The sequence below is a fragment of the Hesperophylax consimilis genome, chromosome 25, assembly GCF_061612785.1.
Source record: "Hesperophylax consimilis isolate HC1 chromosome 25, BYU_Hcon_1.0, whole genome shotgun sequence".
NCBI lineage: Eukaryota > Metazoa > Arthropoda > Insecta > Trichoptera > Limnephilidae > Hesperophylax > Hesperophylax consimilis.
The window spans coordinates 24,326,555-24,353,548 of NC_142860.1; the positions used below are offsets into that span (position 1 = coordinate 24,326,555).

The 26,994-nt window shown below is 34.9% G+C and overlaps 1 protein-coding gene across 1 annotated transcript in view; it reads right to left on the minus strand.

The window, feature by feature from the left end:
• The window catches only part of LOC149411712 (succinyl-CoA:acetate/propanoyl-CoA:succinate CoA transferase), a 53,990-nt gene that overhangs the window by 5,651 nt on the left and 21,345 nt on the right, over nucleotides 1-26,994 (minus strand). Inside the window, exons 2-8 of the mRNA XM_089646998.1 lie at nucleotides 19,934-20,096; nucleotides 18,511-18,649; nucleotides 15,293-15,383; nucleotides 13,596-13,784; nucleotides 12,208-12,423; nucleotides 10,197-10,316; nucleotides 7,984-8,130 (exon numbers count right to left, since the gene is read on the minus strand). Coding sequence (XP_089503124.1) covers nucleotides 7,984-8,130; nucleotides 10,197-10,316; nucleotides 12,208-12,423; nucleotides 13,596-13,784; nucleotides 15,293-15,383; nucleotides 18,511-18,649; nucleotides 19,934-20,096 — 1,065 coding nt within the window. The remainder of the gene's footprint in view (nucleotides 1-7,983; nucleotides 8,131-10,196; nucleotides 10,317-12,207; nucleotides 12,424-13,595; nucleotides 13,785-15,292; nucleotides 15,384-18,510; nucleotides 18,650-19,933; nucleotides 20,097-26,994) is intronic.

Here is a 26,994-nt window from a genome sequence, read left to right on the forward strand (position 1 = left end):
AAGGGAGAGATCGCGATTGAAAAAGCAGAAAACCAACACAGGTTAGAAAAAATATTGCAGTTGGAGTCAGATCTAGGACCAGTGATGCGTAGAGTAGCCGATGCCACGGAAGCAAGCCTATCATTTGCCGATATTGTGAAAAATGGCCCACAGAAGATGATACCATCAATCAACCGCTCAGGACTTAACGTTGGGACCCCCAAACCTGCTGTATGCATCTTCCCAAAGCTGGATTCTACAAAAGATAGCGACGATACGAAACAGCTACTAAAAAATACATTACGACCATCAGAACTTGGAATCCGTGTGACGGGCATTAGGAGCATCCGAAACAAAGGCGTTGTAATCCATACTGCAACACAAGAAGATCAGGATAAAATTCTGAAAACCCCATGTCTAGCAAACTCGGACACTCTAAGCGCTCGATTACCAACAAAACGGCTTCCAAGGGTGATCTTCTTCAACGTTCCTCGTGACCTAACGGACGAGTGCTTCCTGAAAAATGCCTTAGCAGGAACCCAGGACAAAGCAGGCCTAGATTTCGCAGTAAAAAGTTGCAAGCTAAGTCACCTTGCTGGCGCTCGAACTGGATCAACTTGCCACCGGGTCTTCGAGGTTCCTGCCCACATTCGTCACGTGCTGGTGGAGCAGGGGAAAGTCTTTGTGGACTGGAATGTGTGCCGTGTTCGTGACTTCATTGGACTTACAGTGTGCTCCAAGTGCCAAATGATCGGACATTCCTTCAAGTTTTGCAAGGACCAGCAAAGATGTGGACACTGCGCAGGCCAAGGTCACGCCCGGATAAACTGCCCAAAAGCCGCCGCCGAGCCTGTCTGCGCCACCTGTACAAGATTTGGGAAACCCGCTGCACATCCGACTGGAGACAAGGACTCCTGCCCGGCCTACAAGGCTGCCCTTGCCAAGGACTTTGCAACTATTGATTATGGCGTCTAATTACATTGAAGAAGATGACGAGGTAGATTACGAAAATACTCATAATTTCTGTGATTGGCTAAAGTTTCATAGCAACTACAATATGGAAAATATTAATATTGTTCAGTTGAATGTTAGATCAATTTATAAATACTGGGATACTTTGAATGTCTACTTAAATACTTGTTGGAAGCATATTCATGTGTTAATGTTATGTGAAACAGCTATAACACCGAATCTTGTCTGTCTGTATAATATTCCTGGATTTAATTGTTACAACTATTGCCGAACTAAAAAATCTGGAGGAGGTATATTGCTATATGCTCGAAATGAATTCACATTTCAACAGAAAACAATAGAAACAAATCATTTTGAATGTGTTCTTGGCTCTATGACACTTCCAAACAAGAGTATTTTAAACATCATAGCAATATACCGCCCCCCCAACTGTAGCCAACCACAATTTCTTAATGAAATATCTGACATTCTGCATACTATAAGCCCCAAAGAAAATGTTTTACTTATAGGAGATATTAATCTAGACTTGTTAAATTGTCAAAACCCTATTATTATGGCATATGAAAATATAATGTCGGATAATTATTTAATCAAATGTATTTGTGACGTAACTAGAGAAGCAGTTTTAGCAGGAAAAGTTACTCGTACTTGTTTAGACCACATATTTGTCCGATTTAACAGTGGATGTAAACAAAGCGATTCTCTTTCCTCATGTGTATGTAATAATATTACTATAGCAGATCACTTTTTAACTGCAGTTAATATTAAATATAGTGCAAGGAAAGAAGCCCCAGAACACGGGGAAAGAATTTCGTTTTTATCGCAAAACAAAATCGACAAAAACATTCATAATTTTAAGTGGCACTCCTTGCTTGAGGAACAAGACTGCAATATACTATATAGTAAAATTAAAAACAACTTTAAGAATTTGTATGAACAGAGTAAAATCGTTATGAATTATAAACCCAAAAAAAGACCTCTGTCAATAAAACCTTGGATAACTTCTAATATCTTAGAAAACATTAAAAAAAAAGATTCATTGTACAGAAGGTGGAAGAATTTTCCTAGCAATCAATTCTTTGAATTGGAATATAAAACTTTCAGAAATAAGGTGACAAAAGAAATTATTAAATGTAAGTCTACCTTTTTTAACAATAAATTCAAAAATTATTTTGGAAATACAAAAAAATCTTGGGATGAAATAAATAAATTATTAGGACGCAAGTCCAAAAGTAGTTGTGACGAAATAATCTCGAAATATATGTTAAATACGAATAATGAAGAAACCGTAGCAGATAAGTTTGTTGAATATTTTACAAATAGTGTTAGCTCTATGATACATAAATGTGATTATTTAGCATCGACCGTCAGGCCGAATGAAGTGCAACATAGTATGTACCTACCCAGAGCTACCTGCCAAGAAATCAATATTATTGTTAGCAAATTAAACAATTCAAAGTCACCAGGGATTGACAACATTCGAATGTTTGACATTAAGACACATATTAATATTTTAGGGCCTGTTATAACACACTTTATCAATTTAATTTTATCGCAAGCAGTAATACCAGATGAACTAAAAAGTAGCATCATTAGGCCAATTTACAAAGGGGGCAAACATACAGATATTCAAAATTATAGGCCAATAAGCATATTGCCAGCCCTAGAAAAAATACTTGAAAAATACATTTCCATAAAACTTAATAAATATCTAGAATCTTTCTCTTTGTTGGATCCCAACCAATATGGATTTCAAAAGAAAAAAAGTACGGAAATGCTGCTTCAGGAATTTTCAAATCACATAAATTATGAATTAAATCTAAAAAAACAAGTGTTGGTTTTATTCATAGATAACTCTAAGGCATTTGATACCATTGATACAAATAAACTATTAGAAACACTGGAGGCAATAGGAATTAGAGGAAAGCTGCTAGTTTTATTAAAAAATTTACTAACTGATCGACAAATAAGAGTAAAAATTCTTAAAAAATTTAGCAAAAGAAAATATATCTCAACAGGTGTTGCACAGGGGTCAATTCTAGGGCCAACCCTTTATATTATTTATGTCTCAATTATGAGAAAATTGTTTTCATTCGCTAAACATTTTGTATATGCAGACGATACGGCGCTCGTAATATCGCACGAAGATCTGGTTACTGCAATGAACCTTATGCAACATGATTTTATTGCCCTACTGAAATGGTCGCATGATGCAGGCCTCTTTATAAACGCCAAAAAAACTAAAATTATGCACATCAGATCTCCACACGCCAGATGTAATGTAATTCCTTCATTATATACACACACATTTGACTGCATACATAAAAATGTTGCACAGCCCTGTTCATGTGAAACCATTGATTTTGTCAAAAGTTATGTATATTTGGGTGTTACTATTGACTGCTACATGAAATGGGATATACACATTGCTAATGTTTGTAAACGTCTACGAGCTATTGTGGGTAGGATTTATAAAATAAAATATTTCGTGCCTATAAGTACTTTAAAGTTAATCTACTTATCTCTGGCTGAATCCACTATACGTTATGGAATTACTTCTTGGGGACATTCTTGTAAAACTAATATAAGCTATATACAAACATTACAAAACTCCATTATAAAATTGTTAATCCATAAATATGACAATCAACACAGAAGTAACATTAAATTAATATACAAGTGTCTGAATATTTTACCTGTCAGAGGATTATTGTTTTATAATATTGTAAGTCAACATGTTATATTGTCTGATTCATTGTATAGGGAAAGAGTTTGCCATAAACATAACACAAGATTCACTCAAAATGAAGGACTGGTAGTTCCGAAATGTACTAATAAATATGGTGAAAGAACTTTAAACTATATAGTACCCAAATTTTTTAACCTATTACCAATGACAATTAAAAATAATAACATGTATACTGCAAATGTTAAATATAATCTAAGGAAATGGTTATTGGATAATAATGATTTATACTGATGCCCCTGAAATGGAATTCATATTGTTAGAAAATGGAAAAACAATTATTTTGTAATACCTGACTACCTACCTCTATTTATGAAACTATTGATGTACTTGTTGATAATACTAATTTGTTCATACATTTATTTTTACTTGCTTATTATATAAGGCTTTTATGCTGCTATTTAAACTTTTCTGCAATGTAACCAATTTATGTAATTATGTACCGTTCAAATTGTATCTTATGATTTTATAAATGTTGTCTCTATGTCCCTGCTGACAAACTACATAAGTAGTTTAGCGGGTTTAAATGTGAATAAATAAAATTTAAAAAAAAAAAAAAAAAAAAAAAACGGTGTTAGAAAGAAACAATACCAAGCTTTATATTCAAATATAGAAGTTATTCACAGAAAAATTAAAATGTACATACAGCTCTATGAAAACAAAGGTTTCCGAAAGCAAATTATGAAATTATTTATTGTTATTAAGTTTAATTTGTAGAACTCCATTTTATTTTTTTATTTTTTACATATTCAATAATATTATTGAATATAAAAAAAAAAAAAAAAAAAAAAAACAAATTATGAAGCTTTGTGAATTTTTTATTAATTATTTTTATACGAAATGACAAATAAGCGAGGGGGCAGTAATGTTTACAAAACATTTTATTTAATAAAATATGTGTTATTTTTTCATTACCAGTAATTTCAGTCCGAAAGAATGTAAGGAGATTCATTTTATTTATTTTTTATTTTTTTTATTTTTTTTTTTTATTAAATATCAAAATAATATACAAAAAGTCCCAATAAACTACTTTAAAGTAGTTTGTCATTAAAACAGTATGTCATCATTAAAAAAAATATATATGTTTATTTCGACGACCGGGTATGTCATCAAAATGACAGTTCAACACACCTACAAAAAGTGATATAAAGTCATGAAAAATGTTGAAACAAAGTTTTTTTTCATCAAAGTTTAGTTTTTGTTTCTTCATTTTTAACCCCTTCAGTAATCATTTAAAAATTAAAAATGGAAAAAAAAACACCTTTTTTATCAATGAATTTTATTTACTCAAAATATATATACTCATATAAAAGCCATTTCGGGCCCTGAATATTGATGTTGTGGTGCATAGTGTGAAAAAATAATTAAATTTTTTCTTTATTATGAATTCCGAATTCTGGCACATAATAGCCGCCCGAGTATACTCGGGCGTGGTCCTTAACCTTTTCTATGCGTCGTTAATTTGTATCACTTCGTTCACACGCGGGGCTATTTATCATCAATCTAATTTATGACTTTAAACAATAATCACGCATGGATTTTAAAATTTGTTTTAAAAAATACGTCGCTTATGTCTTGAATTATCTTTTCAAGTATAAATAAACAATCCGAACATCAATTGGACTTGATAAAAATTCGAAGTATATATTCATAATGTAACTGATATGGTATGCCCGGGCGGCCATGTTAATATTTCAAGGATAACGATACACATGATTATAAACACACCGGAGTAGAGCTCTTCAACTGTGGTGCGATGTAAGTGGTTTATTTATGGGTGCGATGTCGCGTTTTACTGGATACATGAAATATTGACACACTTAAAAAGGTTCATATAATAAAAAATAACTACACTTAAATTTACAAAAATAATGAAATAATTTTTCTGTTATTATGTCACCGTAAATATGTATCACTTAATATATTTTTTTATCGTGATTTTGAAACAGTTCTCAACGCATAACGGCAGAATCATGGCTTTCATGTATTTCAGCAGCTTCGCAATTATTATCGACGTCACTGTCACTAATTTTAAAATCTGAATCTATTTCTAAAGTAGCACCAAATATTTCTTCGTCATTAAGACCACGACCCGACATTTTGTATTTTGGCAGTAAAAATACTTTCAAAAATTGATAAAAAGTCAAACTTGTACAACTTTACACTTGATTTTTCACTATAAAAAAGTTTTAACCACGTATCTTTATTTGAAAATAATCTAACACTGACGAAATTTTATATTTCTTCAATAGTTTGAATGAATGTATGTAACTGAACTTATTTTAAAATATGATAAATCAGATGAATGTACACTGTAATTAAAATAGTTCATATCCACGAAAAAGCAAACAATAATTCGATAAAACAATGTAATCTACACGGCGAGCGTCTCTGTTTGAGAATCTTATAAAATGCGCCTGCGCAATAACGTGTGTAAAGACGCGGGAAGAATTCAAACTGATTCATTTTTCGCTCTGAGTTGGAAGATCCCTTCAAATCTTTGTATCCATGATTAGGATACGTATTATGGATAAATATCGTAAGATGTCAGTAGTGTAAAAATGTGAGATTTTTTAGGAGTATAAGTTTTTTACCGTGCTCAAGCATGTTTCATACCCATAACGCCGAAGAAACTTTGCGTTGCACAGATGTGCCACCCGCGTACAGGGCATGTACAGTGCGTCGCAGGCGTGCGTCTCCCGCAGGGAAAGGGTTAAGAGGTTAATGACTCTAAATCACTTTTGAAACGTGTGTTTAGTTGTCATTTTGATGAAATATCATGGAACTGTTTATTTCTAATAATAAAATTTGAAAGCATATTTCATAGACTTTCAAAAACAGTTTTCAGTTTTCAGATATGTTCAGAAATATTCCGTTTATTTAGATTTTATTGTCGAGTGGAAATAATCTGACCACCTGACAGAATATGCCAATAATAGAGGTACAGTAGAAATTAATTAATTAATTCGAACCCCGATAATTCGAAAAAACGCGTAATTCAAAATTTTCGCCAAAAAAATTTCCGCAGAAAAATTTTTTCATACAAAAATTTTTTTAATTCGAAATTCGTTAATTCGTAATTCGAAATTTATTTTTGTCCGCGCACGAAAATTAGTCCGTGTAATTCGAAAAAAATTGATTTTTGCGAAAATAAATGATAATATTTCGTAAATCTGAATCTAAAAGTCAGCCGTGGCGGTAAAACGCCGAAAAATGTATTTTTACGTGGTTATACATCGTCCTAATTAGTATTATTATTTTGTAAATCTGAATCAATTTACACTGGAATGTCGTACTTTTTCAAATTTATTTCGAATATCCGAGTTTGGAGGACCTAGAAAATACGTTTTACGCAGATATATGTCGTAGTTTTACGAGTTTACACCAAATATCTGAATTTAAAGGGTCGGCCGCGACGAAACTCGGCTGCGTAATTTCGATTTACGCGTAAATGTATCGTATATTAAGAATTTATTTCGAATATTTGAATTTCAAATGGCCCGCTGCGACGGAAATCGAACGCGAAATTTCAATTTACGCGGAAATGTATCATATTTTTACTAACTTTACTTCGAATATCTGAGTTAAAAAAATACGGCGCGACGGAATTCGGCCGAAAAATTTCGATTCACGCCGAAATATGACATATTTTTACGAATTTACTTCAAATATCTGAACTTAAAAGGCCGGCCGCGATGAAAAACTGCCGATAAAATTCGATTTACGCGGAAATATATCATATTTTTACGAATTTATTTTGAATATCTGAATTTGAAGAGCCGGCCGCGACGGAATACGGCTGCGAATTCTCGTTTTACGCGGAAATATATCGTATTTTTACGAATTTAAATTCAGATATTTGAAATAAAGGGCCGGCCGCGACGGAATATTACTGCGAAATCTCGATTTACGCGGAAATATATCGTATTTTTACGAATATCTCAATTTAAAGGGTAGGCCGCGACCGAAATCGGCAGCGAAATCTCGATTTACGCGTAAATATATAGCATTTTTACGAATTTATTGCGAATATCTGAATTTAAAGAGCCGGCCGCTACGGTAATCGACTGCGAAAATAAAGAAATAATTGGTATTAATACGAATTTACAGCTAAAATACCACCCGGATTTGAAGAGGCAACCGAGAAAATCGATTTTCGGCGTTTTTTTTTTTTTTTTTTTCATAAAATTTCGAATTACGTGGGAATTCGTTAATTCGAAATTTGATTTTTGATGTCCCATGGATTTCGAATTAACGAGGTTCTACTGTATTAATTAAATATTTACCTGGCTTCAGCGTGGGCACAATCTTGGAGATGCCCTTGTTGGTAGCGGAAGGGAGGGCAATGATGGGTTTGCCCAGTCCGTCGAAACCTTCGGCCGCCCCCCTGATGAAGTCCACCTGCCCTCCGAAACCAGAGTACATGCGTGTGCCTGGTAGGACAAATAACAAACACCGCATCAGTCACCATGTTGCGATGCCGGACAAGAGGTAAACATTCAAACAAGAGACTATAACAATATGAAACAGAGGGAGAAAATAGTTGTGTGAATGTGGGCAAAAGCAAACAAACATATTGTAGAAGAATGTGCGCCCCGTCAGTTCCCCAGAGGCACATCTGCGCTGAATCAAGTGACTGGATGAATAACCGCAGCATCTCACTATGACTACCAACTCTTCCGCACCATATGAAGAAGAAATAAGTAATGAGCCTATGGCTGAAATACCAAACTTTTAATTTAGCCAAATTTAGTCAAAGTGTAATTTTTATAATAACTAGGCAACGCTGATTCTCTTCATACATAAACTTGAACATTCTTCAATCGCTTTGGTGCTGGAGAATGCAATAGCCTTCTTCGAAACATTTGACAAATATAGTACAATTTCCAGTTTTATGGACAGTTTTTAAGTTAATATTTTTGCACCTAATTTTTAATCCTTCCCTTACGATGCTAGAAAATTCCTCGAGCTCCGGTGCCGTGTACTCAGTGTACCCTTTAGAATTTTGTTATGGCCACAGATATTTACACATATATTTGTATATAAATGTATGTATTTTTTCTGTTGTGTTCAATAAATACTTCTTCTTTCGTATGGTGGGGGGTCAGAGGGGAATATCTAGGTCAGTGAGCCAGTCTAGGGCCTCAGGCGTCGCCCTGTGGACCTCATCATTCCTGTGGGGAATGAATACAGCGGGCCATTTGTTGTTCGGCGGTCTGCACCACACCGCATTCACACATCGCCGACTCTTTAAGGCCCCACCTGTGCATCATGTAGACACAGCAGCTGTGGAAGGGACCTTATCCTGTTAATGGCGGACCAGAGTTTAGGAAGCAGTGAGAAACCAGGTTGTGTCTGGTCGTGCACGAGATGGACTTCAAGCGGCATGCAGGATGTGAGACGACATCATCGTGCAAAGGTATTACACCTTTTTGCAGCGCATTCTTGTATTCCCTTATACTATATATTTTATCTACAGGGTTTTCCAATAAGAGGTGTTATTTTGATATTCAATCGTAAAAGATCAATGGTTTCCTTGCTTGTGTGGCACGTAGCGCCGTCTTGTTGAAAGTAAACATTGTCCAGATCAATACCATCCAATTCCGGCCATAAAAAATCATTAATCATCTCTCGATAGCGCAATCCATTCACCGTAAGTGTTGCTCCAGCCTCATTTTCGAAAAAGTAAGGTCCAATGACTCCGCCGGACCATAAACCGCACCAAACAGTCACGTTGAGGATAGAGAGGCTTTTCAACAATAACTCTTGGGTTTTCCGAGCCCCAGATGCGACAATTTTGCTTGTTGACGAAGCCACCGAGGTGGAAATGGGCCTCATCACTCAAGATGATTTGCATTTGATTCACTCAAGTGAATTTTAATAATTTCAATGCGTTGTTGAAGCGTGTATCGTTCCATTTTTATTAATGGCGTAGTTTCTACTTGTCAAATGTCAAAAAATGACAGCTTCAAAAGTAACGTCTACCGAAATAGCGGGCTATTCAAAATAACACCTCTTATTGGAAAACCCTGTATAATATTATATAAACCTTGTATAATGTTATTAATTGTTATGTCAATTCCTCAATCACAATCACGATAGCAATTACAAATTATTGAAATTATTCCCATCAATCTGCCTTGTCACAACCCATAGATTATTTTTACTAATGTCTTAAACCATAGATTACGAAATATCGAGTCGACTAAGTAGGTACTGTGGCGCAAATCCAGCCAGTGACAGTCCACGACACACACAGCCACAATGACGAGACAAGCTCGGCATTGCCTTGAATTAAAGAAAATTATATTTTTCTTTACATTTATATATTTTATCAATACATAGTAACATATTGCTGAGGAACACCTAAAATATGAATTCTATAATTAAAATATGAAAGAAGTATATTTTCATTGAAATAATTATAGACATGTCAAATCGGTTGACAGCACCAGCAAGGAAGGGTTAACAAGCTAATAAGATTAGATGGCATAATTACCAATGGAGTCAGCACACACTTGTCCAGTAAGGTCAACCTCGATGCAGGAGTTGATGGCAGTCATTTTGGGGTTCTTGGCGATGACACCAACGTTGTTCACATAGTTGACTTCCAGCATTTCTGCAAACAGACTATATTAGATAACAACAGAGGAAACTCTCTCAAGTTAACCATTCATTTTCTGCTACCTATCTTCCAAGCCATTGTGTTTTCTGAACCAATTGGCGGCTTATTAAACAAAAGGCTACAAATCATTGACTGTGCTGACATATGCATTATTATTATAATATTTTTTTAACGATTTAATTGCTTCTTGTCGACAAGTTCTTGCAACAATAATGTCAGCAGTTGTCATTCGATGCTGAAATGCACCCGAATTTGTAAGACGTTAAACAAAATAATAATATAACTTTTTTTAAACTAGATTGCATGTAGTTTCAACTGAGTGAAGGTGGTTTTTTTTTCAAAGAAATGTATAATAATCGTAAAATACACTCAAATCAAACGCTTGCAAAAGTTTTTCTTGTGATGTTAAACATACTGTAATAAAAATTATCAAGTGGTGATCTATGACGGAGGTTATCCAATAAATGGTTCCCGGGACGACGGTACCCAAACCCACCACCCAAATTGAAATATTAATAACAATGTAGACACGATACAGCATCATGAATGCTCAACAAAAATAATGTTGGATAAATAACCGATTCTTGTGGGACACCATCATTAATTTATTGAATAATAGCTGAAGGTTCACGAGCTTTACACAGAGTTTTTCAAAATCAGACTTGTGAAATGAATCTTGTTTTGAATCTCAAGTTATTATGAACAAAAATTGTATAGGGCCCAAATTGTGCCCTATTATACTAATTTCTGTCGCTCATGTTGTAGGAGGGATGAAACATGGAAGCTGGAAAATCATTCCACGGCGGCGCTGTTGAACTCAAGAAAGAATCGTAGATATGACCCGTTTTTAGATACCAAAAATGTCAACCGTTTACGAATGTTGGGTCTGCATTAATTTTTTTCTAACTATGCAAAGGTATTGAAGGTATCAATGACACTAGTTCCTCGGAGCATCTTAAATTGAAATACCGGTAGCAAAAGGAGATGTCTGTGCATCAAAGACTGCAATCTTTGTGTTCAGATAGGTGAATCAATCAAACGGACCGCGAAAAACACCTGTACAGAGTCCAGGAGTTTTTTTTTTCAGATGTTTTGGAGCTGCAAAACAGAGGTGGCTGCTAAATTTAAAAAAAAAAACTTGCAAACTTGCTATGAATGCTTGGATTCTCCTAAAATGGATTGTATGTTAACCTCTCGGACAAAGACTATTATTTACTTTGTGTTCCTTTGCGAACTGTCAAAACGTGAAAATTTTTGTGATATTTACGAGTTTTGTTAAAAGCTTCATAACTCACGTTTTGGGAAACGTAGCCTCATTCTAAAAGATGTTTTGGAAAGATTATGAAATTCACTATCGTATTGTATTGTTATATGTAAATATTTGCGTTTCTAAATATACATTTTCTGAAAACGTCAAAAATATGTAAAAATCGCTGACCATTATTTCGAAGCTGTGAAAAATGTACTTTTTTCTGAGTATCATAAAGAAATAACACTTTATATATTGAAGAAATATAATTAAAAACTATTAGTCACCTCAAAATATTAACCGTCCAAACTAAAATATTTTTAATAAATTATTTAGAAACGCAATAAATTATGAACGAACAAGATGACAGATCCAATCGACTTAGATAATGCACCTCTACATTCCATAGATATCCTTGAATACAGACGCGTAGCGTTATTCATTATCGATACTCTGTTTTTTAAATCATGGCAATCCGTATACTAGTGATGGAAATAAATCGATTTTTGTAAAATCTCGCGCGTTTACGTGAAAAGACGTTCTAATGTCTTGACCGCGATTATCATATTTACGTCTTTTGACGTTCTAATGTTCTGAGTGGTTAAGGTGATTAATGTTGAAATGAATCAGGTTTACCGATGAAGGGATTGTTGTCCACAAAGTCGTACAGGGCCTTGGTTCCGTTGAGGAAGGATCCAACCATGCGGCCCTTATGGATGGTCTTCTTGTTGTTGGTGATGCATCCACGGTTGAACAGGTCGATCACTCCGCCACTGAACATCTCAGAGTGGACGCCCAGGTCCTTGTGGTTGGTTAGAGAGGCCAGCACGGCGTCGGGGATATTGCCGATACCTGGGAGAAATAGAAGAAGTTGTTACAAAACGCTCATAAATAGTAACTAATCTATATGAATAGAAACTCACTGAGGAAGCTGGTAGAACTATTGACAGAATGCGTATTTTGAAAGTATACTGTATGGTTTCGTTTCAGAAGTAAAGAAATTAAATTCTTCAGATAGTATACACGATTTGTGGATTCTAAACGTGTATATTTTCCACCCTCGATTAGTGCGCGCATATTATTATGTATATAAGGCATGCTAAAGTTGTATTGTTTCAATTAAGAAATAAATTCTTTAGAAAGTATAACTCTGCATGTCCAGGGGTAACCTTTACTGTTACACGTTTTATTAATATTGTTTTATATTCAGTTAATCAGTTTACTGTTATATCATGCTTTAAATTTTTTTGTATAGTTTTAGATAGCTCACTAGATATATTCTGTTTTCAAAATCCATGTAAAAAAGCACGGTTTGGGCGTAAAACCAAATAAAATAAATTAAAGTGCACTACCTTCGGGGGGTGATTGTACATGATTTTATTTTAGTATAAAAGATAACTTTTTTCGAAATTCCTACGTTTTAAGGTAGTTTTTAGGTAAAAAAAAAGTTAAATTGTTTGTATGGGAAAATACCATCTTGTAGAATCACCTTTCAAAGTTAGTGCAATTTACCCCCGGGCACCCTGTATACACCCTTAGGTTTTTAGGTTGGATTTTTTTTTTATCATTTTAGCTAGATATTATACAATCATTTTGGCTATGAATGACAAACAAATTAATCCTTGAAGATAAGTTTATTTAGAAATTAACATCTAAAATCTGTAACCTACATAGCAAAAAATGAAACCATACTTTTATTTATTTGTTTTTGGGGTATTATGCCGTGTTTCGCTACCTTCTTCTTTAGCCAATGTTTCGGACAGCATTGCAGTGTCCATCATCAGGGCGGATGTGTAATACACTGTGTAATCCATTACTAATCATAAATACCATTAATAATCATTAGTGTGTGGAAGTGTTTGCTAGGATTGGACGCAAAAGATGTTTTGTAGCTCCGACAACATGATTGTGGAAGTTTTTTCTGTGAATTCAAAATACGCTGACAGGACACTGCCATCTCATGCGCGGCATGTTCAGGTTCACCTGGCCTAGAAATCAAGGTGACTGGGATGAGATGCACTCACCCATCTGCAGCGTGGCTCCGTCGTCGATGAGGTTCTCCCCGATGACCTTCCCGATCATGAGCTCCACGGCGCTTGGAGGGTTGCCGCCATGCTCGGGCAGCGGCATGTCCACCTTCACGGCGTAGTCCAGATGGGACACGTGAACGATACCGTCGCCAAACGTACGCGGCATGTTCGGGTTCACCTGGCCTGGAATTAAACATTTGAAGGTTAGGTTAGTCATTTAAAAAACACTATAAATTTCAAGAGTTCAGAAATAGCTGCAGACAGACCCAGCGCAAAGGTGATGATCTCCTAGAATGAAACTTCATGTTATCCACTCGAGCGATAGCATATTTACAAAAAAAAATGCCTTTGGTTTTGGATTAGCCCGCGCTTATTCAAAAAATCATACCTCCAAATATTATTAAACATACAACTGCTTACTGTGGTTTAAAGCCAATGAATCCAATTTTATTAAATCGTTTGTCCTATGTTTGTAGGTTTTATAAAAAAAAAATTAAAAATCATAAAAAATAAACAGGAAATAATAAACTAAATTAATAAAATGGCAAAAACCGTATACCTAAATTTAGGCAGCCATTACCTAAGGCCTAAAAGCGATAAGACCTTAATATGGGTAGCCATCGTACGACATCATGAGACACAATTGCACACATTTTACAATATTCACTTTGAAAGCTCATAATAATGTTTATGGAAATATCGAAAAACAAATTACTGTCATTATTAACGCTTTAAATACAATAAAGTTTCAACAAAATAAAAAATTTGGAGACAAACTCATTGTGTTCCGAGCGGTTTAAAGTCGGGCTGAATCAAAACCTCCTAGATCACAAGGCCAAAACACTGAATCAAATTAGCCAACTTGTATGAGAACCTCCAAATAATGTATTTTTATTTCGTTTTTTAAATTAAGTAAAACATTTTTAGATGTCTTAATAAATAAGAATAAATTGAAAAAAAAAATTAAAACGAAATTTTTGTAAAATCTGGTGGCATTCATTTCTAGTTTCGTAGGTATACACCGATACCACGCTGTGCTAACGGGGCAATAGTGAGTCATGCAAAACTTAATGCCTTAACCTCTCAGGTTAATTTATTCGCTTTCGGAAACGACTCATTTGGTCTCACAGACATCCTTGTTTCACTCACTGTCTTGGTGAGAAAATCAATCTTAAAATTATTATTATTCAAATCTAGAAGTCAACCACAGAAGAATTAAAATGGGCACCATTATGAAACCAAAGGTTCCGATCGCAATTAGAAAAAATCTATAGAACTTTTTACTAATTATTTTTATCTGAAACAACACAAAAGTGAAGTGACAATAATATTTTTAATAATGTTTGTATTTATTTTTTTATCATCAGTAATATTAGTTACAAAAAACGTAAAGTGAGCCATTGTTTTTCATGTTTTTTTCATTCTAATTGTTAATATTTCAAAAAATACATGTTTATTTCAAATTATAAAATTTAAAATCGTCTTTGAAAAACAGTTTACAATTTTTGGATACATTCAGAAATATTCAATTTATTTGAATTTTATTGCAAAGCTGAAATACTTTGACCTTCTGACAGAATATGCCAGAGGCCTGAGGGGTCAAGTTCGTTATATTATTAGTTATTGAAATCTCCATAAGTAGAATTTTTTAGATACCGGAGTTATTGTAGGTATTGCATTTAGAGGATTACCTATGATGATTTTGGAATTCATGATTCCAGCTCGAACGCAATCGACAGAAGTTCCCAAACTGCAGTAGCCATGCTGATCAGGGGGAGAAACCTGCAAAAATAAAAAAGGGTTATTATAGATGCAAAAGAGTTATTATTATAGATGTAAAAGAGTTATTATTTGTATATGCAAAAGAGTTATTATATGTAGATGCAGAAGAGTTATTATAGATGCTAAAGAGTTTATTTATTTAAGTACATAAAACAGGCATGGTGCCCAAAAATGTACATACATGGATGTTTAAATACATAATAATAACAAAAATAGTAACAAAATGAATAAGCTAAATATGCAGAAGTAAATAACAAATAAGAATGAGTAAAAGGTAAATACAAAAATGTTCATAAACGATTTGTTATTGTCACACCTGTACTGGTGAGACACTGATTAGGTAGGTACAATGTTGTTTCTCTTTAAATAAAGGACTTCATCACAATATCAGCTTAATTTGATTAAAGGTAATAGGTTTTTTTTGAAGTGTTTAAATTGGTCATTAAAAATGTCTATTTCATTATTAGAGCCATGTATAATGTTATAATTTCTTAATGTTCGCGGTACAGTGGAAAAATAATCTGTATTTGTGTGGTAGGCTTTAATATAAAAAATGTCTTTCATCCTCCTTGTTGATTTTCTTGATAGTATATTGATGTTAATTTGGGATAAAATGTTTGGTGTATCAACTGATGCATGTATAATTTTGTGTAGAAGCAGTATGTCAGAAAGTTTACGTCTGACCGTCATTGAGTGTAGTTTATAGTGCAAAATAGAGTTATTATAGATGCAAAAGAATTATTATATGTAGTTGCAAAAGAGTTATTATAGATGCAAAAGAATTAAGAAGAACACAAGGCAAGATGTAATAAATTATCAAAGTGTGAAAATGTAATAATCTTATTCGAATCCTGTGTAAAGCCAGGTATTAAAAATAGTATTATTATCATTAACTAGCAGACGTGTACCTGGGGTTGCTCCACTTTTCTCTACATTCAATAAATATAATATCCATGTATTATATATATAAACCTTCTGGAAGGAATTCTCTGAATGACAGTGAAAACCCCATCAAACTTCGTTGCGTAGTTTAGAAGAACTAAGCGCACTGTACCGGACGGTGTGTACCGCTCTCGGCGACCGTCATTTCATAATGGTCGAAGCGCGGAGCGGGAGCGTGGTTTTAGAACTTACGTGGGGCTTCGATACCTCGAGTCCCGCTCGCCCCCGCATCGCTTCCCCTCACCGCAAGCGCCTGGCTGGCCCAGGCGACCGCCCCGGACCAATCAACGCGCCCCTAAGCAACGCTGTACGGGGAAATAGTTTGAATTGACTATGTATTAAAATGTTTAGACTAATTTTGAGAGAGTTCGGCCGTAGATATTACGAAATAAAAGACCTTGATAAAACGGCCGGACTCTCCTTAGCATAACTAGATAATAAGAATTTGTGTAAAATTAAATATAAGAAAATTAATTACGATTTCCCCTGAATATGTTGGGCCGGGGACCCCCACACTGAATGAATTATGTACAACTGATTAATAAATAAAAATGCTAGGGAGGAGTGGTTAGGATCGATTAAAAGAGCATAAAGAGTAGAGTAGTTCTAAAGGTTGTGACCTCCGCTAATTAAATCTTAGCGGACGTCACAGCCCGCGGATCATCAACAACCCGCGAATGAAGGCAGCGCGTCGACCCCGCCCTCCCCAAAGTCGGGAGAGGGGGATTGCACAATAAATACGGCGCGCCAGCCTTCAGCTCTCTCTCTCTGCCTTGGACCGCCACCAGCTACTCTACTCTGCTCTTCCTGACTGCTTCTCTCTGGATCTCAACTTGGATACTTCTTTGACTTGGCTCCCCTGGATTTCTGCCCCTGCCTGCTTCCCCCCGCACCGAGGATAAAGCAGATTCCGGCCCCGAACTGAGCAAGGATAAAGAAGATTCCTGTACCGACAGGAGCAAGGATAAAAGCAGATTTCTGTACCGACCCGAGCAAGGGTAAAGCAGATTTCTACCCGGACCTAGCGGCTAACTACGGACTGACCGGCCCCCTATCTTACAGTCTGTGTAAAAGACCTAGCTGGTCGATTACACGCACAAACAGACAGACGCGGAGAGTGACTTTGTTTTATACTATTTAGAGATTAATAATAAACTCCATTAATTTAATTTATTGCTTTTCATAATGAAATCTTTATTTTTTTGATTGATGCAATGATGAACACGAGAAGAAATTGTAGTGGCAGGGAAAATTTTTCCCCCTTGGTGTCAATTGCGGATAGAGGTGCATAAATGAAGATATAATGTTTTTATCAAGGGTAAGGGAGGGTAAGATGGAATTTGGGGGGATAAGAGGGGTCAATAAACACAACAATGGTAAACAACTCATCAATAATAATTGTTACAATAATTTTTAAATATTTTCTTCCATCAAGTTCTAATTGGGTGTAGTCTTTAGGAATCTAGATTCCAATATTGGGAATATTTTTAGATTGTCTTTTGGAATCAAGTTTCCAATATTAGGAATATTTTAGGATTGTCTTTAGGAAACAAGATTCCAATATTGGGAATATTTTAGGATTGTCTCTAGGAATCTAGATTCCAATATTGGTAATATTTTACAATCCCAATATTATTTGTAAAATATTACAAATATTGTTGGTGATACTAATATTGAGACTGAAAGCAGTCACAATATTGGTAATATTTATTGTAGGCGAACCCAATATAGGAAATGTTGTGGGCATCCTCAATATTGGGAAAATATTATACGAACCCAGTATTAAAAATAACGGGGGCGACCCCAATATTGTGATTATTTTAAAATTCCAGTATTGGAAATACTGTGGGGGTTCCCAATATTGGGAGGGGTTAAGACAATATTGTTAGTATTGTAAGCTACCCCAATATAGATAAACTGTAAGCAACCCCAATATTGGGAATATTTTACTACCTATTGAAAATATTGTAGCAACCCCAATATAAGAATATTTTAAGTTCCCAGTATTGGAAATATTGTGGGCCCACCCAATATTGCAAATACTGTAGGCTAACCCGAACTTAATGATACAGAAGACAACCCTAATATTGGCAATATTTTACGATTCCAGTATTGGAAATATTGTAAGTGTTCCCAATAATGGAATAATGTGGGCGATCCCAATATTGGGAATGTTTTGACTTACGTGAATGAGGGCAATGTCGGGCTGGAGGATCTTCCTGTAGAAGAGCTGAGGAATCTCGTGAAGAAAGATCGGGATACAGTCCCCTCTTCCCTCCTCCACAGCCTTCCTCACATTACCTCCCATGAACATGGACAAAGACCTGCAACAGATATCATTAAACAATATCATATTGGATGCGAATTCGTAACACATAAAATATATGATACTTATATTTTCAGCACATATAATGAATTTATGCCACCGTTCTTACAATAGTTGATGGTGTAATGGTCGGCAAAATTGCCTTCCAAGCAGTTGAACGAGTTGATTGGGTTCCTCATCATTGAAAGTTCGTTTGATATAAAATAATGTGGGTACTATAAATAGAAATCTTAACAGATGACATCATTATAGAATAATTTATTGACCCTCGATTTCTGATAAAGAAATAATATTTATTTTTTGTATACCTCAAATTCATAATGTTTATTCTAATTTGTATGTCAGCAAATAAAAACGAGTTAATTTGTTTAGAAACATGTGTCAGATAATAAGAATCTATGAACAAAGTCAAATGATTCAATGTTGTTAGTTTCAGGTACAAAGTTCTAATACAATCATAAGTCCGATCCAAACGTTGAAAAGCAAAATATTGTATAAAAGCTGATTAGAGTTTTTAGTAGGTCTTTAAATGGCCTAGGATAATATTCGCCTGGCGCACAGTCTGCCAAATTTGTTGACAATTTGGAGTGTTGTTTGAAATGAAATGTTACTTTTACCACCCAATAATAAACGCTATCCCCCCTACTCATAATCGCGGTGTAAATATTACGGAGTGCATAAGGCTGGAATAGTGTAAATCTGACTTAATAGAACAGCGCGGGTATGGTTAAAACGGCATTAAACCATGTTTAACCCTTGGAATTACCAACGAATCTGTAGTGGATTTGTTAGGAACAACGTGAATCATCAGCGATACTTTAAAATCTACACTTCTCCCTACGCTCCCCGTACTTGCAAACATAACCCCGCCGTATATTATTCTAGCTTATTGTTTCGTCACTTGCAAACATAACCCCGTTGTATATTATTCTAGTTTATCATTTCGTCGCTTGCAAACATAACCCCGCCGTATATTATTCTAGCTTATCGTTTCGTCGCTTGCAAACATAACCCCGCCGTATATTATTCTTGCTTATCGTTTCGTCACTTGCAAACATTGATTTTTATTGCAAATTCCATGTCAGAATTCACAAAATCAGAAGTTATAGTACCATATTTATTTACAGGAAAGCCCTCATGCGACTTTTTGCTGGCAGACTAAAGGTTAAGGTGGGTTTAAATAGATATACAAACGCTAAACCGTCGCGTAATAACCTAATAAGTGAGACAGTTTGCTTCGGTGGTAGATTCTACATTAGTCTGTGGCCTTTGTATATAGTACCTGAAGATGCCTTCGCAGTCAGGGTCCGTGTAGACGGCCTTGCCCTCGGTATGCATGTGGCAGACCGTGATGTCCTTCAAGCCAGCGGACTTGCCCTGAAGTGTCATGGCCTCCAGCAGGTGGATGGGGGTGGCAGCCGCACCCTGAGCGAACACCATCTGGTCTGGGGACAACAGATTATAACTGTTAAAATACTGTTCATTATTAGGCAAGCAACACACGACGAATACGGAAAGTAATCTGTTATGGGTACACTTGTTGAAACTCATGGTTGACTGGAATCTGAATACAAGACGTGAATTTCAAAGGTTGAGAGGAATCCTTATGCAAGGAGTGAATCTGAAAGGTTGACTGGAATCCGAATGCAAGATGTGAATCTGAAAGGTTGACTGGAAACTGAGAAACTCATGGTTGACTGGAATCCAAATGCAAGATGTGAATCTGAAAGGTTGACTGGACACTGAGTAACTCATAATTGACTGGAATATTATTACATGATGTGAATCTTGTTTGTCTGGAATCTGAATTAATGATATTATTTGGATGGTTTACTAGAATCGAAATGAGATTTGTTAATCTGAATGAGTGATGTTCTCTATGGTTAACTAGAATTGACTAGAATCCGAATGAGTGCTGTTAATCTGAATGATTGACTGGAATCTGTTAAAAAGAGCTTTAGCTTTGTTTAGAGACTGAATAGCCAGGTATTAACCAACCATCCTCTTCCCCTTTTAAGTGTGAAAGGTAAAGTTGAAACTCTTGTGTGATTTCGCACAAAAAAACAGATGAAGTGTACTAATTTTTCCTAAAATTTAATTTGCAAGTACTGTGCACTGTACTTCTTATTTATTCTACTGATGGTAAGTAGGTACTTTTTAATGGGTCATTATCATTCTAATTCACATATTTATGTACAACAGTCACAAACAACACAACAGTCTCAACTGTTCCACACATCTGGAGCCAGTGAGACTATGGCATCCTCAATTTGGGTATGTTGTGAGGCTGAAGGTAGTTGGGAGGGGAAGAGGATAGGGAAGAGGAAGGAGTGGCAGTACCTGGCTATTCAGATCTGATTAAATACGGCTAAAGCCATTTCAAAGCAATGCTTCGATTCTGTATGGTAGTCTTTCACCAGAGCGATACTGAAACTCTGGAAACTACCGCAAATATCCTATATAATATTAGCTGACGTGTACCCAGCGTTGCTCGACCTTTCTCTACTTTAAATAAATATAATCCATGCGTTATATATATAAACCTTCTGGAAGAAATTCTCTAAATGATAGTGACACATTTGCAATCCAGATATTCTGGAACGAATTTCTTTTTATGTCCCTGATAATTTCATCAGAGCTAGACAGCACAGATTATTTATTTTTCCAAGGGGCAGGACCAACCTACCAATGATCATGCCTTTGGGGAGAATAACTACTTTGTTAAATCACATTTCTTCTGTGATTGACATTTTCAATTTGAACCAAAGAGAATTTAAGACGGCAATAAGCATACTATTTAACAAATCTGGTTAATCAGATAGTATTGATGTACTTACCCATGCAAATAAATGTATGTACTTACTTATTATAAACTGTATTTATAAACTTTTATTTGTGAAATGTAAATGGATTATACTCACAGACATAGGAATTAATAGACGAGAAGATAATGGCGAGGGGTAAAATCAACTGTTGAAGAACGAAGGGAGTGAAGCTGACTGTGATTCGTCAATAAATCAATCTGACAGTAAATAGGCATCTCGCATTATAATATCACCATTTACTTCTTAAAAGTAAAATCTGCTTTTGAATGAATAGACATTTTTACATGGGAGCGCAAATTACTCGCCACATTATGAACAAATTTGCGAAGTCCAAATTCGGCAAAATAAATTTCTTCTATTTTCAGAGTCGAATATTTCGTTTACGTATTTAGTTAAGACACTTTTATAAATGTTCATAATTTACTTCTAGCAACCAACCAGCTTTGTGTTTCGCGTCCAGACGTTTCTCGATGTGATAGTAACAACTGATTCATATTATACGATGTGAATATGCTTAAAATAAAGTAAAATAATGCTTATATATGGAATGTAATACGACAATTGGGTTTATTCTCTTTTTCACATCTATTTTTACAAGTTTTCATAGTACAAGTCAACATTTTGCCGTGTTATTTCGTAAAATGAACCGATGATGCCTCGACCATAGTTCGCACAAGAATGATGACGTCACGTTTTCAAATTTCACTTGAGGCCATACGCGAGCACAGCCGGCTCCAATGGAACCGGTATGGGGAGTGGGGATAATACGCTTTTAATCACTTAGGGCAGGTCCACTAATATTCATATGTCTATGATTATACTGTTTTTCACAATAAATCAATAAAATAAAATAAAAATAAAATAAAATAAAACTCTATCAAACTCCGTTGCATAGACAGACGAAAAAACCCTATTTTAAAGGATTTAAGATTTTTAACGAACTACCGACAGATGTCAAAGAAGCTCAAAGCCATGCTGCTTTTCGTGGCTTATGTCTAAATACTATAAAGAATTATGCTTTAGATGTATTGTAAAGTGTCCTTAATGTCATAGAAATAAGTTGTTAAAAGGTTTATACTAGATATAAAAATGTAATTTTTTATAAAGATGCGGATAGTGACTTTGTATTATACTATTTAGAGATTATTTTAAAATTAATAATTCACGAAACAACACAAAATAATTATCACTCAATCACGGAGTCCATCTAATTATTTACCTCATTAGATTAGAAAAGGTCAATTGGTTGAAGGTCACCAAGTAGTCATATTATAGACTATCATTAAAAGTAGATTAAAATAATAAATATTACATATTATAAGATCCCCAGAATATACATTCATGATGCAAGAAAATATATTTTTTCACCAGGTGAATATACCTTACCTATTCATTTTATTGGCTTGGATAACTTTAAAATAAGACATGTCTAGATAAAAGGCAAATTAGAGATATGACCCATTTTTTAAATGTAACCACTAAAATTCAATTATACCTCCATAAAAAAAAAAAAAAAACGAATTACTTACACATCAGATAATAATAATAAAACAATATAATTTCGTTGGTATTGTATGTAACAGTAACATTTTGCTTTCATTTATCTATATTATATACAGAGTATTAACCTTTCCCTTGCTGTGCTAAAAAAATCCACGCGTTCCGGTTCTGTGTAGTCAATACACATCTCAAAATAAGCGATTTAATATCGGAAAAATATGAATATTCATAGCTAATCGCTTGTGTTTATTATATTTTATATCGAAAGTGATAATAATTGTAATTTAATTGCTGAAAACATGAAAAAACCATCGGCAGATGCTAAAAAAACGTGCGAGGAGTCCACATCTAACGACGGTCCGCGACTGACTGGCTGGCGGCTAGCATACACACAGCTATGCGGTCGTAGGTATTGATGGTCTAAATCAAAATACAACTGCGGACGTGTGGATTTCTCATGTTCCCGCATAGCGAACTAAAGCGGGACATCAATAGCGTGTCATTTCCTTGCACACTCTTCGCGTAGCATTGTCACACGGTTGATTGTATTGGTGTATTTGTTTCCGATTTTTAATTGAATTTGAAAACTATGTAAAAATTTATTTTTTAATTCAGTACATAAATGTATAACGGAGGAATACCTAAAATCTGAACCCAGAATTTATTATATTTATAGAGTTATTAAAGTTATTAGAAGCAATGTGTAGTAAATATACACCACAGATATGGAAAGGTCAAGGGACGTACTTGACTTATATATTAAACAGTGATTCCTGATGTTATTGCAAGTAAAAAATGTGAATAAAATTTGAAATCCGGTGACTTTTTTGTATTTTTTTTCTACAAAAACATAGGCCAGGGAAAACGGTAGATTTAAAGCTCGGCTTGGTGCGGTGAAGCTTAGCGCGGCTTAGAACATAATCCGTACATAGGTCGGAAGCCTAGATATCAGCAATATTACATGTATTGTCTATGATTTTACTAGAGGAAAGTACTAGATTGTCTATGCTGCGAGAGTGGTATACATATCTATGCACATACGTCAACAGGAGAGCGAGAGCTTTCAAAATGTCAAATGTTTGAGGCGGTCTAATTTACGGGTTGATTTTTTGATAAAGTTCCCCACTTCAATCAGCATTAAATAGTATTTATTTTGCTGAAGTCGATGCACTATTCATGAAATTATGAAAACACTGTACAGATGTTGAAAAATTCCTCGTATAATATACCTTACAAGACTATTTGTCTATTTTATATTTAATGTTCCTCTTCTATAGAAGCTGGCGCTTGTGTCTAGTAAATCGATTCTCAAATAACATCAACATCCCCCATCGCTCGATTAACGTAACAGTCCATACTGATAAAATTATGAAATCTACGTATATTTTGGTGAGATTGGAGTAAATGTTATTTTTGACAATTGTTACTGCTAGTGCCTCGGTGTCTAAAGAGGGAACTTTTCTACGGCTCACCAAGGCTTAAGCGAACGATTTAGCTCAAATTTGTGCGAGGAATGCCACACATAGCGAGGATACGGACTGACTGACATACGGGGACATAGAAAATCAGTAGTAAATGGATAACTTGGGTCGATTGGGTGGTTACTCGGGTGAGTGACCAGTGTCAACACGTGGAAAATTATTTAAAAAAAATTGAAAATTTTAGAAAAAAGTCACCAGAGTATATTAAAGTATGTCAAATACTTCCCTAACACCCTGTATATATATATATGTTGCAATATTATGGAGAACATATGAATAATCTATTGTTCGCAGTATCTGTATCTGTATTGGTCCATAACTGTTTTGTAGAGAAAATTAATAAATTTATTATACTAAAATTAAAAAATACATCATTCTTATCAAACATACTAATTTCGGTTGTCTGTCGGTGATTCTGACTCTGGTTCAATGAACTCAGATTTGTTTAAAAAAAAGCCATTTTCAAAATTGGAACTGATGTGTCAAGAATAATTCAGTGATTTTACACCGGTCTGCGCTGTATATTTTAAAATAAATGCATTATACTGAGGTTCTGAAAATAGTTGGTGGTGTAATGGTATAGTTTCCATCCAAGCAGTTGATCGGGATTCAATTCTCAGACGTGGCAGTTTATTTTTTAATTTTAATAATCTTGTGATTTTTCGCGGGGGTAATAAAAAAGTTCTAATAAAATTGGTTGTTGAATTTTTTATTTCGTTTTCAGTGTCGAGTTCTCTGAATTCAGATAAGTGTGCAAACCTCATTAGGTACCATTGCTACCCGGTTTCGCACGAACACCTTCTTTCTAATAAAATAATATTGCATCCGGTCGTTTTTTTTTTTAAATTATACCTATGATTGACTTAGGGAACTGAAAAAAATGTTAGGTATCAAAAAAATTACGTGACAGTAAAAGCTATGCAAATTTCATGACGCCAGACCTCACTTTTCGAGAGTTTTTGCTGGTTGATTCTCTTTATTTTCTAGTAGAAAATAAATTAAATCGTATTTATATATTATTGCATTACATAGTAGCATAAAATTGGGCTAATTGCCAGGTGGCAATTTCGTCCAACCAATCATCGTGTATTTATAGGAAATAATCGCATTATTGGGAATCGTACAGAGAAAGAAAGAATTTCTGCAAACATAGTAACTTATCATCAAGAATGTTTGCAAGACGATAACATAACTTATCACATGACCCAACAGTAATTCAACATGTATGCTTTGGAACCACTGAAGAGATAAACGAATAGAATAAGGAACTCCAGCCCATTTTTTAATCGTTATTGATAGTTTTAACAATTAAAATAATTTTGAAATGTTTTACTTTTTCGTGTCTTCCGAAAACGCACCACATCTATGGACGTGACCTGTGACGTCACCGGTTAACGGTTTCAAAATGCCTAGTTTTTTTTTCAACCGGCGCGGCTGTATTTTGTACGGGAGTCGAGAAGTTTTATATTCTTATGATTACCCGCTTTTAACGTTGAAGAACTCTAGGTAAAATGTTAGCATATAGCTAATGTTATTGTATTGAACCAAAGTGCAAAAATACATGGATGACCATATCTGATAAACAACTAATAATAAATGCAAATTCTGTAGAAATAGGTATTTATTTTTTTATTATCTATTCCTTTTCGGATTTTCTCTTTCGTTCAGACTTTAAATATAAGCCTTTTTTGTTATTTGCTGTCAACGAAAACGAAATATAGTGCATACTCACAATTATTGTAAATATTATTTTTCAGTATGGTTGGATAATCAAGAAATGCCCAGAATCCCCGCATTTTCCCCACAAAAAGGTTCCCCCCGCAAAAAACCCAATTCTTGAAAAATCTTAGAAATTCCCCGCAATTTGGGGAAATCTCCACGAATTTGCAACCCTGATGTGGATATTGTAGACCAAAGATATATTACTCACGTAGACTAGTTGTGATGAATCAGCAAATTCAGTCATACCAACCAAGAGGTGTGTTTGAACCCTTTTTAAAAGACGATTTATCAAATTCTAAGTGTGATAAATATATTATACAAGGTTTTCCAATAAGAGGTGTTATTTTGATATTCAATCGTAAAAGATCAATGATTTCGTTGCTTGTGTGGCACGTAGCGCCGTCTTGTTGAAAGTAAACGTTGTCCAGATCAATACCATCCAATTCCGGCCATAAAAAATCATTAATCATCTCTCGATAGCGGAATCCATTCACCGTAACTGTTGCTCCAGCCTCATTTTCGAAAAAGTAAGGTCCAATGACTCCGCCGGACCATAAACCGCACCAAACAGTCACACGTTGAGGATAGAGAGGCTTTTCGGCAATAACTCTTGGGTTTTCCGAGCCCTAGATGCGACAATTTTGCTTGTTGACGAAGCCACCGAGGTGGAAATGGGCCTCATCACTCAAGATGATTTGCATTTGATTCACTAGAGTGAATTTTAATAATTTCAATGCGTTGTTGAAGCGTGTATCGATCCATTTTTATTAATGACGTAGTTTATACTACAGTCAAATGTCAAAAAATGACAGCTT